This window comes from Vigna umbellata, chromosome 8 (genome assembly GCF_029865625.1).
Source record: "Vigna umbellata cultivar VRB3 chromosome 8, Vumbellata_1.0, whole genome shotgun sequence".
NCBI classification, from domain to species: domain Eukaryota; kingdom Viridiplantae; phylum Streptophyta; class Magnoliopsida; order Fabales; family Fabaceae; genus Vigna; species Vigna umbellata.
The window spans coordinates 27171202-27186932 of record NC_142172.1 but is presented as its reverse complement, the minus strand read 5'-3'; the positions used below and the strand labels follow the sequence as shown (position 1 = coordinate 27186932).

Here is a 15731-nt window from a genome sequence, read left to right as displayed (position 1 = left end):
CTTCTATAAAACACACAACATAATTGAAGTTGGGAGTCATTGAACTCAAAATCTTCTCCACTATCTTGAGTGTTATCTCGAGTGTTATCTTGATTAACATATTTTCTTTTCTTCACGTGAAGAACTACATATTCATTTTGCAATGTCGGCAAATAAATTCATTTGACACGAATTATCTTTGATATTTCTATTTCACGTCAAAAATTCTTTAACATGTATTTATTAATTACGGTCTATATAATTAAACAATCTAATACTTCAAATAGATAATCTTTTAGCTTTCAATTAGTAAATGCCATCTATGCTGTAATACAAATTTTATTTTTTATCATGTTCCAATATTTCTGAGTTAAGAAAAATCTCTATTACCATCATTCAACTATCATAATGATTATCAAATTTTTTGTTCTCTCAAATGTTATAATTTAATCTATATATTATAATAAGTTCCGCGATGAAAAGCTACACAAAAATAATAATTTGAGAGAAAAAAATTATCGATCTTATTAAATTGGAAACTATTAATTATATAACTTTAGAAAAAAAATTGAACACCCAAAAAAAATTACCTATACCACTATCATTACAAATTAAAGGATAAAGTTCCATAAAAATAGGAATTCATTACCTAATAAAACAAATTTGAATTAATCCTAACATACTTTTATATTGCTGATCTGAGGGACATCTTTTTCATCCATATCCGATCCTCGTCCCACTCCATTACAGCGCAACACACTTATCTGTTCGGAACTTCAATTTGGACAAAAATACCCTCACCAGTGTCCGATCATGGCACACATTCGTATTATAACTACCCAGTCTCTACATTCGCCACACCTACGGACCAACCACCATGGCTTCTCTGGCATTAATCCGCAGAAAGATTATAATCACCCGCACCACGCTCTCCCACTGGCACGTGTGCGCTCGAGCATTCTCCAACGCTGACAGCAACAACAATCGCATCGAGAAGATTCTAGTAGCTAACCGCGGCGAAATAGCTTGCAGGATCATGCGCACCGCACGGAGGCTTGGCATTCAAACCGTCGCCGTGTATAGCGACGCCGATAGGGACTCGCTACACGTGGCCTCCGCCGACGAGGCCATCCGAATCGGACCTCCACCGGCGCGCCTCAGTTACTTGAACGGAACCACCATCGTCGACGCCGCCATTCGCTCCGGCGCACAGGTAAACTCTTCACTTCCTTCGCTTTTCCTCTTTGGCTAATTGCCGTAATCCAAGGATGACACGTCTAGTTTCGGTGATTAGGCTATTCACCCTGGGTATGGATTCTTGTCCGAGAGTGCTGTCTTCGCTAAGCTTTGTGAGGACAGTGGTCTCACGTTTATTGGGCCTCCTGCATCTGCAATTCGCGACATGGGAGACAAGAGGTACCCTAGAGTTAAATTTCATCATGATGGGTTGAGTGCGTTTTCTGTTCATCCTTTTTTAATTATTTTATTCTGTTTATTTATTTTTTTGCATTGGTGATGGCAGTGCATCGAAGAGAATAATGGGAGCTGCAGGGGTGCCTCTTGTGCCTGGATATCACGGAGATGATCAAGATATTGAGAGAATGAAGTTAGAAGCTGATAAGATTGGATACCCAGTCCTAATTAAGCCAACCCATGGTGGTGGAGGAAAGGTGCTTGCGATCTCGACATTCACAAGTTATTCCGTTTCCTTATCCTTAATCTAGTTGCTGGGGTTTGCTACTTTTCTTTATTCTCTAGTCAATCATAGAAGTACTCTCTTAGTTGGATCTTTATTAATAGAACTGTGAAAGATGTGTTGTTACCTCCAGAATTTAGTCTGAACGGTGTTGGTTTTTTGCATTCCATGTGGTTCTGGTCACAAATTCCTTGTGATGGTTTTAAGTTGCTGTGGTTCTAAATTTTTGTTTGGATCTTGGTCATCTCCTTTTCATTGATAGGTGATTATTTAATGCGGATCCTTATTATGATGTGTGGTAACTCATTTAGGTTTGTTTCTACTTGTTTCAGAGCTGAGTGTTTATTCTGAGAATTCTGGATTTCTTTTATGGGGAAAGTAAATGATAGAGAGATATTTCTGAGATTATCTATTGCTGAGTGCTTACAGTTTCACTCGGTTGAATTTGGGCATGTGAATATTGTAGGGTATGAGAATTGTGCACTCTCCAGAGGAGTTTGTTGAATCATTCCTAGCAGCACAACGGGAAGCAGCAGCTTCTTTTGGTGTCAACACCATATTACTGGAGAAGTATATTACACGGCCAAGACATATAGAAGTCCAAGTATTATGCTCATTTTTTTATCACTCTACTGTCATGTTTCTCCTTGAAGCTCCATTGGTTCCTTACATTTCTTCTGAAAATTAAAAGTTCCTAGTGATGGATAGTCTTTAGTCCTGAAACTATGTTTTTACCTATTTCAGAATTTTACTGGAACAATGGCATTAAAGTACTGGCATCAATAGAAAATGTGATGTCTCACTGCTTGGATTTTATTTCAGACTACTTTCTGTTAATGTAGATATTTGGGGATAAGCATGGGAATGTTCTGCATTTGAATGAGCGAGATTGCAGTGTTCAGAGAAGACACCAAAAAATAATAGAAGAAGCTCCAGCAGTATGGCTTCCATTTCATGTCTTTGATATTTAGTTTCCTTTTTAAATTTTGCTGTATTTAAGAAGTTGTGATAACACAATTTGCAGCCAAACATTTCTGCCGACTTTCGCGCACACTTAGGTCAAGCTGCTGTTTCTGCAGCAAAGGTAAAGCCCTTTTATTTCAAAATGCTAAACTGTACTTTCTCAGCCACTTTCAATAGTTTCATCAAGTGTTCAAGGATTTGAAATAATTGGTTGATTGATGTCTGCTGAGTATGAAAATCTTTAGATAACTTTTACTCACGATGAGATTTATTAGAATTTCATTGACAATTTCTCTTTTCTATTTTACTAGTTTAGAACTCGTGTGTACTCAAGGGCGGTTTATTTTGTACGTGTGTATGTGCTTTTTTTTTATCTATTTCTATATATAGGGATTCTTATTTTGTTGTGTTCATATTTATTTTTCAATTTTACCTTTTTGAATAATTTTTTTAAATTAAAATTATTTTATTAATTTTACCATTTAAGTGATCATATATTTAACTTTAACTGTTTTTTTTATTTGATATTTTTTAAAATTAATTATTTTTTAATTATAAAACTATCTACAAAGTAGATAAAAGCTTTTTATAGTAAAGTTATAAAATTATTTAACTTAATTTTATAATTATAATACTAACAAAAATAATTTTATTGTTTTTTATTATGATAAAAAAAATGAACACAGATGTAGGCATGTGTTCTCACGAGAACATGTGTTTTCATTAATTTAAATTAAAAAGGATTTGGGTTATCTTTATTATATTATTAATAAATTGTTTTTATAATTTATTTTATATATTATTATTATTATTATTTTAATTTATTGATAATATATTTCAATTGATGGTGTATATAGTGTAAGAAATAATTTTGATAAAAATTTGAAAAATAAAACTTAATTTTTCTTATTGTATTTTTAAAGATAATTAAAAACTTTATTAAAAAACATCATTTTTAATACTGTTTTCGTACTATTCATCTAGGATATAAGTGTATAGTTGTTAGTTGCTTTTATTGTGAAAAAAAAAAGTTTTCGTGGGGGGAAAGGATTATGGGTAGATGATGAATTTAGGATGGGAAATTTCATCAAATTAGACTTGGGGTATCTGGAGAGGATAATTGCATCATAACTACTTTAAAATTTCTTAATTTGCTTTTGTATTAGAGTATTTTCTTCAATAAATTATTGTATTTGGTCTCTATTTAGGATAATATTATATTGACATTTTTGGATGGTTATATGTTATGTGTTTTAGAAGTGTATTAACGTTTTTGTTTTGTTTAAGTTATATGTTTTGTTTGTAATTTGTAGTTTTGTTTTGGAATTATATTGACACTTTTGTTACGATGATGTTAAGTTTTTAATGTGATTTGTTACGTCCCTACATTATAATATATTTTCTATTTTACGTGTAATTTTAATAACAAATTAATTTGAACTAAAATATGAATTATTGTTTTCAAATTTAATTTTAGTACTACTTTGAATAAATAACTTGAAAAATTAAAATTATCAAAATAATTGTTAGGAAAAATATTTAATAGACTAAGTTGCAACTTGTCATATTTACATATTTATTCTTAAGTAATAAATTTATTACTTCTTTCAATTTTAAAGGTGAAAGGGGAAATATTAAGTCATATTCATATAAATAAATCATGACATTTCTTTAAAATTATTATGCAAGCAGGTTTATAGAAACACGGAATGTTGTGCAATTTCAACTTTCGTGTTTAGTATTTAGTTAAGAGATGTATGAATTTTATTTTGAAAAATCTTATCTAATAATTGGAATTGAATTAAATTCAAATCCATTCCAAATTTTAAAAAAATGGAATGAAATTAAATCCAACTCTATATATTTGTGAAAAACTAACTTGGATTTTATAGATCTAAATATAAATAATTGGATTGTGTTATTCTATTTTAAATTCATATTTTCTAAAATAAAATTTGAAAGTTTATAATTTGTTTTATTGAAGTTTAAAATTAGATATTCATTTTCAAATTCAGCTTTTATTAAAATTTTTTTACACTTTTGTAAGTAAATTAAATGATCATAGTCTTGTCTTGCATCTTTAGTCAATAAATTTGCATATAAAAATTGGTAAAGTGTCCCTAAATTTAAGATTATAACCTTTTCAATTTAGTATACTTTGCATATATCACTTTAAATACAGTTATACACATAATAACCTTTAAAGTACATTAAACACAATTTCCACAATACCAAAATCATGAACAATTAATGAAAACTATTATTTTTTTTTATTTTTTCTTTACTTCTTTATATTAGTCATCTTGCAATAATTTTATTTAGGTCTTGCAATCATTTGATCATTGTATTGTGATCTTGCAATCATTTGACTTATTTCTTGGTCACTATTATGATCTTTCAATCATTTGACTTAGATCTTAATTCTCACTCATTTTGGATGAAGAAATTCTTGAAATATCATTTAAATAATTATTAATTTAGTATAATCTTGGTTTATTATTTATTCATTTTAAATTATACCAACTAAATAAATAAAGAAAACAGAATAGTACATACTCCATAAATTTTCCTTGAATTGTTTTATATTTATTCAATATCATTTATTATCTCTTAGAATTGTAAGACCAAGATATCTTAACTAAGAGGGTGAATTGGTTTAAAACTGATTTTACCCTTCTTGAAAAATTATGGTGTTTTAAATCGGTTTGAAACGAACTTTCTGACTTTTTAAAGATTTAAAAGATAACAAGTAAAGAAAATGGAATAAGACACAAAACTTATACTGGTTCAACTCTTAAAGACCAGTATTCTTCAAAAACAAATTGAGTTAAAAGGAAATCCACTATAGAAAGTTGAGGTTACAAAATTACAAGATCTTCTATGCATTCTGGATCTCTAACCAACCAAGAACAGTTTCTAATGGTGAAGCTACACACACTCACCCTAAAAACCTTGTCTACACAGTAAAGGATATAGTAGTAATCAGAAATTACAGAAAAATAAAAGAAATAGATATACCTCTAGTGCAGATTTTATAGAGAAAACTGGAAACAATCACTCTTTAGCTCTTTCCACTCATTCAAGCTTGTGGTCTTGATTTCACTGAATTGATGTTCTTGCTCTCCAAGAATGCTCGAAGGATGTTCTTTCTCAATAACTAAATGCTCTTGTAATGTATTTTGTACTTGGAAAAGGAACCAAACCCGTATATATATAGCAAAAACACTGACAGTTTTAATTGTTTAGGTAAATAACTTAATCGATTAAAGCAAAGAGTTTAGCTTCCTGGTTTGCATTTTCAACAGATTTAACAACATAGACAGTTTTAATTGATTAGATAAATAACTTAAGCAATTAAAACAGAGAGCAAGCTTCTTGATTAGCATATTTAACAGATTAATCAATCAGTTAATGTCCTGGTTCTATAGCACATTCATTTAAATAGATTTTAGCAATTAGTTAATTCTAACAAGAACATTTAAACATCACCAAAAGCAAATTAACCAGATTTGGAGCATCATAAAAAGTGTTTAGCTCCCCCTATCAACAATCTACCCCTTTTTTTATGATGGCCAACCTGCATGTTCCTGCATTCTGCATTGAACTTTCTCTCCCTTTGGGCATTAGCAAAAAAAAAAAAAGAATAGGACAGAAAACATAGCAGACAGGAAATGCATTCTGTCAAATATACAATCAGATAAGACTTTCTAAATGGACCAAATATACAATCAACCAAAAGTTCCTAAACATAGCAAATATAGTAAATAGAGTTCAGCAGGAATGATTAACAACCCAAATGAGAAACAAATGTCTGTTAGCAGTCAATAGTTAGATCATTCAGAATCTTTATCCTCCTGTGCTTCCTCTTCCGCCTCAGATCCATCTTTCTCAATGTTCTGTTCCATAAGCAGCTGAACATGGTTGCTTCCCCTGGGAAAGATAATCCATGCCAAGACAAACGCACAAAGCCTGTCACTCTCGTTTCATACCTCGGGCAAGCTTGTGAAGTCCAAGAAACCCATGATGGGATTTCAAACCCTCAGGGCGAAAACCAGCTATTGTGGTCCAGATCTCTTCATCGAGCCTAATATTTCATTTATAATTTTAAATCCCAAAAGGATGCAAGAATCTCAACTTGTATTCAAAGAAAATTAATATGTTAGCTTTTACTTTTTGCTTCAGTCTTAGTAAGACTTTAAGCATACTTTTACTTCCGTTTTAAACCCACAAAAGCATGTTAATATAAACACCGTGGCAAATGTCTAGGTAAAGGAAGCAAAGGTTGCTCATATTATGTTGTAATGAAAGTGAAAATTATATTTGGAGGTCTAAGGTGTGTTGTTGTAGTACAAACGCATTGGCAAGGCTTTTTGGATGAGTTTGATGGTTATTAATAATTTATTCACTTAATAGTATAAATATACAACATTCATCCATTGCACAAATTTGTACTGACTTTAATGCACATTTAGGTCAAGCTGCTGTTTCTGCAGCAAAGATAAAGTCCTTTCATCTCAAAATGTTAAATTGTACTTTCTCAGGCATATGCAATAGCTTCATCAAGTGTTCAAGGATTTGAAGTAATTGGTTCATTGATTTATGCTGAGTATGAAAATCTTTAGATAACTTGTATTCATGACCAGATTGATTTAGAATTTCATTGGCAATTTTTCTTGTCTATTTTATATTATCCACTGATTTCATATTTTTTTTATGGCTAAAGGCAGTTAATTATTACAGTGCTGGGACTGTGGAGTTTATAGTTGATACAGTCTCTGACGAGTTTTACTTCATGGAGATGAATACACGTCTTCAGGTGCTTGTATCAATTTTTTTATTTCACTTCATCTTAGAATCAACTCTTACAAGAAGTGTAAGATGGGTAATTTGATACAGGTTGAGCATCCTGTCACAGAAATGATTGTTGGTCAGGATCTTGTTGAATGGCAAATTCTTGTTGCCAATGGAGAAGCTCTTCCATTGAGTCAATCACAGGTACCCATATCAGGTGATGCTTCCTTTCCTTCTTTATTTTCTTCCAACCTTTTTTTATTTTTTAGTGTAGCAGTGAGGATGGGTTTGATAGTTTGCCTTGCTTAGTTTCATATTAAACTCAATGATTTTTTAATGGATTAGAATTGACAGTTGGATCAGTATTTGTTCAACTAAAATATGTGCTTAGATTATACATTTGGTTAGTTTCTCAGCAACTAATCCAGAAGACAGAAAAGTCACAATTCGTATAAAATAATCTGTATAACTGGTATGAATAGGTTTAAATATATGATTTAATCGGAGTGTAAACTATAGGCCTAAATTATGTTATATACTCAGCAAAAGAAAAAATAATCTTACCAATATTTATGACTAATTACTAGAGGTCATCGTAGTGACATCCTCTAAAATTGTACACAGTGATTAGTCAAACTGAGCTGTTTTTTTTTTTTTTTTATCAGCAAAGTATATATATATATATATATATATATATATTGGAGCACTTAGGGTGCTCCAATCCTTATACAAAAGATATTTACATTGTTTGCTGCTTTAGGTCTCCATAAACATGATTAAAACTTCTACATTTGATATCAAAATATCCCTATCCTATACCCATCTAGTCTCTATTCTTGATACATACATGAAGACAGAGGATGGGAATACAAAATATTAAAAAAACTGAGCTGGTATTACTGAAAATTAAAAAAATTAGAATTTTTTTATAAACCGCTAGTTAATGAATTGTGGTTTGTCAACTCTTTATTATACTATTGCGAGAACATGTGTAAAGTTTCATCCATCTATTATGCAGACACTTAAAGTTTCTGTATATTATAATTCTTTCTGTGATGGCATTGGCAGGCCATGCTTTTGAAGCTCGAATCTATGCTGAAAATGTTCAAAAAGGGTTTCTTCCAGCAACTGGAGTTCTACACCATTATCATGTTCCAGTCTCATCTGAAGGTCAGATATGCAAAATTAAATTGCAAATTTATTTATTATGGATCTAGAAATTTTCCTCACTGCTTTGTTTGAAGAGCATGAAACTCCAATATAGATTTGTGGATCTTTCTGTTTTTGCTTACTGAAAATCTGCTGTTTTGGCAGTTCGGGTGGAGACTGGGGTTAAACAAGGAGACACTGTTAGCATGCACTATGATCCTATGATTGCTAAGCTTGTGGTGTGGGGAGACAATCGTGCTTCTGCATTGGTCAAACTGAAGGATAGTTTGTCAAAGTTCCAGGTAGACTAGGTTTTTGTATTGCCTGTGCCATAGTGAAATATTGGTGAGATTTTGCAGTAAATTGACTTTTCTATGATGAGATGTGTTATATTAGTTACCCTTTGTTAGATTATATATTTATAACCTTTGGGGCAAGGGTGGACATGGTCCTGATGGGGGTGATAAAGTGTTCAGAAATGTAAGAAACTAAGGGTGTTTGTGTTGGGTTTTGGAGAAAAAGGGAAGGAAGGGCAAACTTTTAGTAGTTATTTTATATTTATAAAAATAAACAAAAGCCCCTTCAAAAGTCAACTCCTAAACACTAGACATTTCATCCCCCCTCCCATATACAATAGAAATTCAAGTAGTTTTAAATAAAAAAAACACTTTCTAGCTGTGTCATGTCTTTTTAAAATTTGCTCATGTTTAAATTGGTAATATCTTCCTGCACAGGTTGCAGGTTTACCAACCAATGTCAGCTTCATTCTAAAGCTAGCTAATCACGGGGCATTTGCAAATGGCAATGTGGAGACTCATTTTATTGATAACTACAAAGAAGATCTCTTTGGGGATGGTAACAATTCAGTGACTGACCAAGAAGCATACGAAGCTGCTAGACATAATGCATCTCTAGTGGCCGCATGTCTCATTGAGAAAGAGCATTTCGTATCATCAAGAAACCCCCCTGGTAAACTGTTTCATTCTTGTTTTGTAAAGTACGGAGTTGTTTTTGTTTATTTCCTTGGTATTTACATCTGTATTTCCAGGGGGCGGCAGCTTACTCCCTATATGGTATTCTTCTCCGCCTTTTAGAGTTCATCATCAGGCTAAGCGTAAAATGGAACTTGAATGGGAAAATGAATATGATAGCGGTAGCTCAAAGACCATGAAGCTTACTATCACCTGTCAGCCTGCTGGGAGATACCTGATTGAAGTACTAATTTTTTTTCCTGTTTAATTGTGTCACATATTCTCTAAAAAGTGGATTCAAGATGATATTGTTTGTTTCTTCCAGACAGAAGAAAATGGATCTCCTGTTTTAGACGTCAAAGCATCATATGTAAAAGATCGCCATTTTAGAGTTGAAGCTGGTGGTGTAATCAATGATGTTAACGTAGCTGTTTATTCAAAGGTAAGTGTTTTCCACCGCATAGTTGATTTTTGAGTTTATATGGATTGATTTGGTAAAATCATTTGGCTTCTGTATCCATCTTGATTGTCAAATACATTTCTTCAGCTTATAATACAAATTTGATTTTCCCTGGAATTCAGGATCAAACAAGGCATATTCATATTTGGCAAGGATCCTATCATCATTATTTCAGAGAGAAGTTAGGCCTGGATCTATCTGAGGATGGAGAATTACAACATAAACCCAAAGTTGAAACATCAGCCAATCCTCGAGGGACAGTTGTAGCACCCATGGCAGGCTTGGTAGTTAAAGTTCTAGTGGAGAACAAGACAAGAGTAGAGGAAGGTCAACCTGTGATAGTATTAGAAGCAATGAAGATGGAGGTTTGTACAATTGCTCTCTGACGTTGGAAACTTCTCTTTATCTGCTTTATTTATTTATTTATTCAGAAAGTTATATATAACCAACAATGTTCTGCGCTTCTAGCATGTTGTAAAGGCACCATCTTCTGGCTATGTGCATGAACTTCAAGTTACGGTTGGTGAACAGGTTTCAGATGGCAGTGTTCTTTTCAGTGTAAAGGTTAGTTAATTACTTTTGTTATTCTTTTCATTAGCCATGGCCTGGTTATTCTAGCAATGCCTTTTTGCTTTCATGTTTCAGTGTATAATTGTATCACATTATTTCAATATTATTCTCTTTATTATGATGTTGATGTTTATTTCTTGTTTTTTTTTGGCAATGACCAATGATACTTAAAGACAGTCTGCTTGTTTAAATAGGTAAAAATAGCAATGCAGATGGAAATGTAAATTTATGTGGACTGTGTGTTCAAATAAATTATTTTTTATCCCTCCTTTTCATTTTCCGCATGAATAAATTATTCTTTTGCAACATTTATATGTTTAATTCGCATTTCTCATTATATTCTATTCTTCAACATTACTGAATCTGGTAATAAAGTATGTTTGTGTTTCGTGTTAGTGTCCACGCTTCTTAGATCATCAGTAATACTGATTGTGGTGCTTGGACAGGATCAATAAAATCTCACACGGATTACAGCTTTACCGTTATGTCAAGATTCTGGCAACAAGGCCTCTATCTGAATGGATACTTGCACGCAGGAGTACAACCGAACGCCTTGAATTTGATTACTTAGAAGTCCTTGTAACTCAATTTTTCAAGTTACAAAGGATGACATGTACTTTACAATAATGCAAATAGTTTCTCCAGTAACTATATAATAAGACTACAGATTGCTTCATGTTTAGATATTCTTCCATCAGAGTCTTTTTCCCTTCTATGATGGCTCCCCTTCTGATGGGAGACATGCACATAAGCCCAAAATAATGCGATAGTTGGAAACCACCAACTAAAAATCTAATATTGAGTTCAGTCTTTGGGAAAAACAAGGGCACTGATACCAAAGTGAAGAGCCAAAATTTTAAACTTTCAGGTCTTTAGTCTCATAATAGAATCACGCATTGATTTTTAACAATAGGTTTTGCCTCCATAATTTCCTAAACTAGCGGTTGTTATTTGAAAACATTTTGTTAGAGTTTCAAAGGAAACTTCAAATCTGGAAAAAAAATAAAAATATATAGAACAAGTTGCCATTATAAATCTAAGTGGTGTAATAAGCATACATTCGTCATATGGCTTTTGTGTTGTAGAGTATGTTCTGGGTCAAACAATGCGGAAAAGAGCACAAAAGTACTTGGTTTTTTCAGCAACATATTCTGGATTCTCCTGTGGGTGACTTGTTTTCTTCCGAAGACGAGAGGTCCATTGTTTGGGAGTTTAGGCATAATAGAGATTGGAGATGCATGAGCTCTTTTCTTAGATTGCAAAGAAAGTAGCCCCCGAAAATCCAATTTTAACCTGAAGACCGAGTCAAGTGGTTTATGTCGGATCAGGATAAATTTTGTTGTGCTGAAAAAAAAGGATAAACTTTGTTTTATATTTTTTCTTCAACTTATCACATTGTTAACAAATTTTAACAAATACTTTTAGAAAACAATTAAATAAATGTTAGTTAAAATTAGTTCACACTTAAGTAAAAAGTACGAGAAACTTTTACAAAAACAATTTATGTATACGCTCATTGTAGTTTATGTGAACACTTTTATTCTTCATGTCTTCTAAAAATATTATGGAGAAACTTGTGAGGGCACTTCCATAATTTCTTTCTGCTTCCGTATAATTTCTTTTTTCTCATATTGTCTTTTCTGGATTGTATAATCTAAAAGTTTTTTTATTTTTAGATTATACAATTTGAAAACCAAATTAATTTCCGGATCACATATTTCAAAACCTAAATAATTTTTAAATTGTATAATTTGAAAAGTTTTAGAATTGCATAATTTGAAAATTAAAAAATGATTTTCAATATGTACAATTTATATAGTTTCTTGATTGCATCTTAAAGTAAAAAAAATATAATCCAAGAACAAAATGAAAAACATTAAAATCATTAGGAAAGTTATGGAAGTGCAGGAAGGAAACTTGTCAAACCTGTGACCTTTATTGAGTAATTTTTTATATCCACAGTTTAGTTGTTTTTATTATATAGACAATAATTTAATAAGCTCATCTTTCTTGATTTTTAATTTACAAACTCAATTCACACTACTCAAATTACAAGCAAGTAATTTTAGGCAAGTCATTCGTAGATTATAAATATATACACTTGAGGAATGAGAATGAGAGGAGCGATTAATGTTTATTTAAAATTAAAAGAAAATTAATTGAAGAATCAAATGTAATTTTTTTAAAATGATAACATTTACTTCATTAGTATAGTCTTCAAGAAATTGGAATTAGTCTTAAAATTATGTCCTAAGTCTTTCAAAAAATGTTGCTTTCATGGCAACTTTCAAGTTGGAGAACCTCCTAAACAATTCCTACTAGAGATGCTATTAGTTCACAATATTTAAAATTGAAAAAATAAATCTTTGTCCAAAAATCAGCTCAACGAAATAAGTTAACATGAGAAACAATTCCTCCAATACGAGTTTTTTTAATTTTTTTTTTTCACATCATAATAATTTGTGTCAAGTTTTAAAGCAGTGACTACAAGTTGAAACTCAGTCCTTTAGAGTAGAAGAAAATGAGAGTGTGTTTGTACAAGAATATGAAGGGTGTGGAAAATCAAGCATCAAAACCAGAATAGATACCATTCTCTCTCAACAGCCTCTTCTCTTCTTCAACATAATTTTTGCCTCTGCTAGCTTGACCCAGCTCTCTCTTCCTCTTTTCCTTCTGAGAGAAAGAAAGATTCTTCTTGTCATTCCTAGTCAGGACAGCTGGCAGCTGCTCTCCTTGGGAAATAGCCTCCCTTGTTTTTTGTCGCTCTTCATATGATTCTTCAATTTCCTTCTCTGCACGCTTTTCTTTTCCACTGGACCACGACCAATCTTGCTTCGACTCATCCCCTTCTCTGGGTGCCGGTACTTTTAGGACCGAAGGTCCACCTCTATACCCATGTCTCCTCAGAGCCTCAAAGTCAATTACACCGCTTTTCTGCTTCCTAGATTTCCCTGTACACAAATATAATTAATAAAGATATCAAACAGCCACAAAATTAGGGAGACAACCTTTAAGGTTATACGGTACTCTCCAGTATTTTCATGAAATAAACCCATTTCACCAACTATGATCAAGTCAATTACAGTTCTCATTTCTGATATTGGTTTTAATGATTCTGATATTCTCATTTTTGTTTCCCGGAAAATTACAGTTCAATATGCCAAACAAATTCTTGCAAGAATTTATGTGAAGCCAAAATAGTACAATACTTCACATGGTTAATTGTGTCCTTAAATTACTCGATCCTTTTTATGCATGTACGATGTAGAGAAATCAGAATCAACTCCTATAATTGAGGCTAGCAATAGATAGGTAAGAGTAATGTTAGCAGACACCCATACATACACCTACCTAGAGAGATATGGAAATAAAAGAGAAAAGTGATAGATGCAATACAATACATGATTTGAAAAAAGGAGATATAGAAAAATCGATGGATCAAATGGTTGTTTGAAATAATGGAGGGTCCATGTATTATTACCCAGATGGGTAATTCCTCCTAGCCAAAGACTTTATCCATCAGCAACTGTAAAGTGACAGATCAGAAACTATATTGCACTAACAACTTGGGGGTGAGTTTAAACCCTCAACAACTGAATCTACGTCAGCAATCACTATCTATATCAGTTAAAAACAGACAATTGCTTCTATAGTAGCACGTGATCAAATTGTGTCAACTCTCAACCATAAGATCAACCCTCAGTTATCTTTTTGCTTTAGCCAATACTTATAAGCTATTAGATATCAAGGAAGGATTTATTAGAAAAAGATATTCATCAGTGTGATTTTACAAGGGACTTTTATCCACCATTGGGTGAAGCCCAATATACCCTTCTCCAAAAGTTCAGAAAATTCCACAGCAACACCATAGGGTTAAACCAATGACAGAGTTTCATATTGCTAGGATGAGCGACAGCATCAATCCACATTCTAGGCACCAAGAAGATAACTGTAAAAGTAGGAAAGATAACCCAATCGCTATTTATGTTGTGAGTTTCATCAAATATACCCACAGCACAAAACACAAAACATGGGAGTGCGACATAACCCCAACAAAATCCAATGCTAAATTGGATCAAATTTGTGAAGATACTTTGTGCACCTGTCACTCCCCCATGAATTATTGTCATAAACAAGTAAAGTGTATAACTTTCACATTGAATCAAAGTTTGAGCAATCAGCAGAGTGATAAAAACTACCAGACAAAAAAAGGAGGATGTACATTAAATAATACCTTTGGAGTTTTCCGCTCCAGCTTCACTATCATGTTCAGAGTCTGAATGTGAAGATGATGACTCGTCATCGTCACTCCATGGCATAGTCCTCTTCATAGTACGGATAACGCCACGGCACAATCACCACGAATACAAACAAGGGTTCAACCCCCGATGATGCTTCTCTGCAAATAAAAAGTGAAAGATGCAATGCTCAAATACCGCTCGACAGAAACAACAACACGTTCAATCTAAGAATAAAAATTTGAAATTTAAAATGATAACGAAAAAGTGATGAATTATTAGGAGCTGAGCTTAGGTTGCCCTCAAAGACGCAGACCGATGAAATTTTTTCAGAAACTGTACAAAAACAGAGAAAATAAACATGCGCGTGCGTGCCGTAAGTAAGAATTGGGGAATTAAACGGTGATGAATTTTGGGGAAAAAATAGGAAAGAACAAAGAAAACATAAAGCTGAAAAAACGGAGTACTGAGGAAAGGGAAGTGAGAGAGTACCGCCACTGGTTTGGTGGTTGTTGGTGGCTGCTTTCGGAATCGGAATTTCGATTCTGACTACGCTCTCTGCTATAAGCTCCCTTTTTAGGGATTTCTCAGCTGCGAATTTAGAATTCTGCAGTTTCCACTGCAGAAAAAAAAATTAAGTAAAACAAAAAATGACAGAGTATTTTATTAAATCATTTAGTGCCTAAAATTGCAACAATTAGTCAAATTGATAAAAAAAAAAAAAAACTTAAAATTTTGTTCCTAAAATTCTTTTCACGTATTTTGACCCTTAATTCACATAACTTTATCAATTTTATCCTAATATTACTTAGTCAGTAGTAGTATTAATGATTAATATGATAGAAACTACATTTATAATAACTCAACTTCAACTCTTCTTGACATTGATACGTTTCAAATAGTTTAGTCATCTG

General features: G+C 32.5%; 2 protein-coding genes across 2 annotated transcripts; one reads left to right on the top strand and one right to left on the bottom strand.

Moving 5' to 3' along the window:
• Window positions 1–755: 755 nt before the first annotated feature.
• Window positions 756–11261, top strand: MCCA (methylcrotonyl-CoA carboxylase alpha chain). The gene is made up of 16 exons (XM_047319208.2): window positions 756–1192; window positions 1274–1395; window positions 1502–1649; window positions 2142–2279; window positions 2518–2613; window positions 2700–2759; window positions 7362–7454; window positions 7535–7646; window positions 8498–8599; window positions 8744–8880; window positions 9313–9547; window positions 9627–9793; window positions 9875–9991; window positions 10132–10374; window positions 10478–10573; window positions 11026–11261. The coding sequence occupies exons 1-16, from the start codon at window positions 857–859 to the stop codon at window positions 11032–11034; spliced, it is 2211 nt and encodes a 736-aa protein (XP_047175164.1). The 5' UTR covers window positions 756–856; the 3' UTR covers window positions 11035–11261.
• Window positions 11262–12974: 1713 nt separating this feature from the next.
• LOC124842671 (uncharacterized) lies at window positions 12975–15467 on the bottom strand. The gene is made up of 3 exons (XM_047319210.2): window positions 15310–15467; window positions 14814–14978; window positions 12975–13530 (listed from the first exon to the last, which is right to left on the bottom strand). Exons 2-3 carry the CDS (start codon window positions 14908–14910, stop codon window positions 13142–13144), a joined length of 486 nt encoding a protein of 161 aa, XP_047175166.1. The 5' UTR covers window positions 14911–14978; window positions 15310–15467; the 3' UTR covers window positions 12975–13141.
• Between the last annotated feature and the right edge of the window lie 264 nt (window positions 15468–15731).

Coding starts and splice junctions, on each gene's coding strand:
- MCCA (XM_047319208.2), top strand. CDS start 857: ATGGCTTCTCTGGCATTAATCCGCAGAAAGATTATAATCACCCGCACC. Junction 2,614..2,699: donor TAATAGAAGAAGCTCCAGCA/GTATGGCTTCCA, acceptor CACAATTTGCAG/CCAAACATTTCTGCCGACTT. Junction 10,375..10,477: donor TAGAAGCAATGAAGATGGAG/GTTTGTACAATT, acceptor CTGCGCTTCTAG/CATGTTGTAAAGGCACCATC.
- LOC124842671 (XM_047319210.2), bottom strand. CDS start 14,910: ATGAAGAGGACTATGCCATGGAGTGACGATGACGAGTCATCATCTTCA. Junction 13,531..14,813: donor TGGAGCGGAAAACTCCAAAG/GTATTATTTAAT, acceptor ATTTGTGTACAG/GGAAATCTAGGAAGCAGAAA.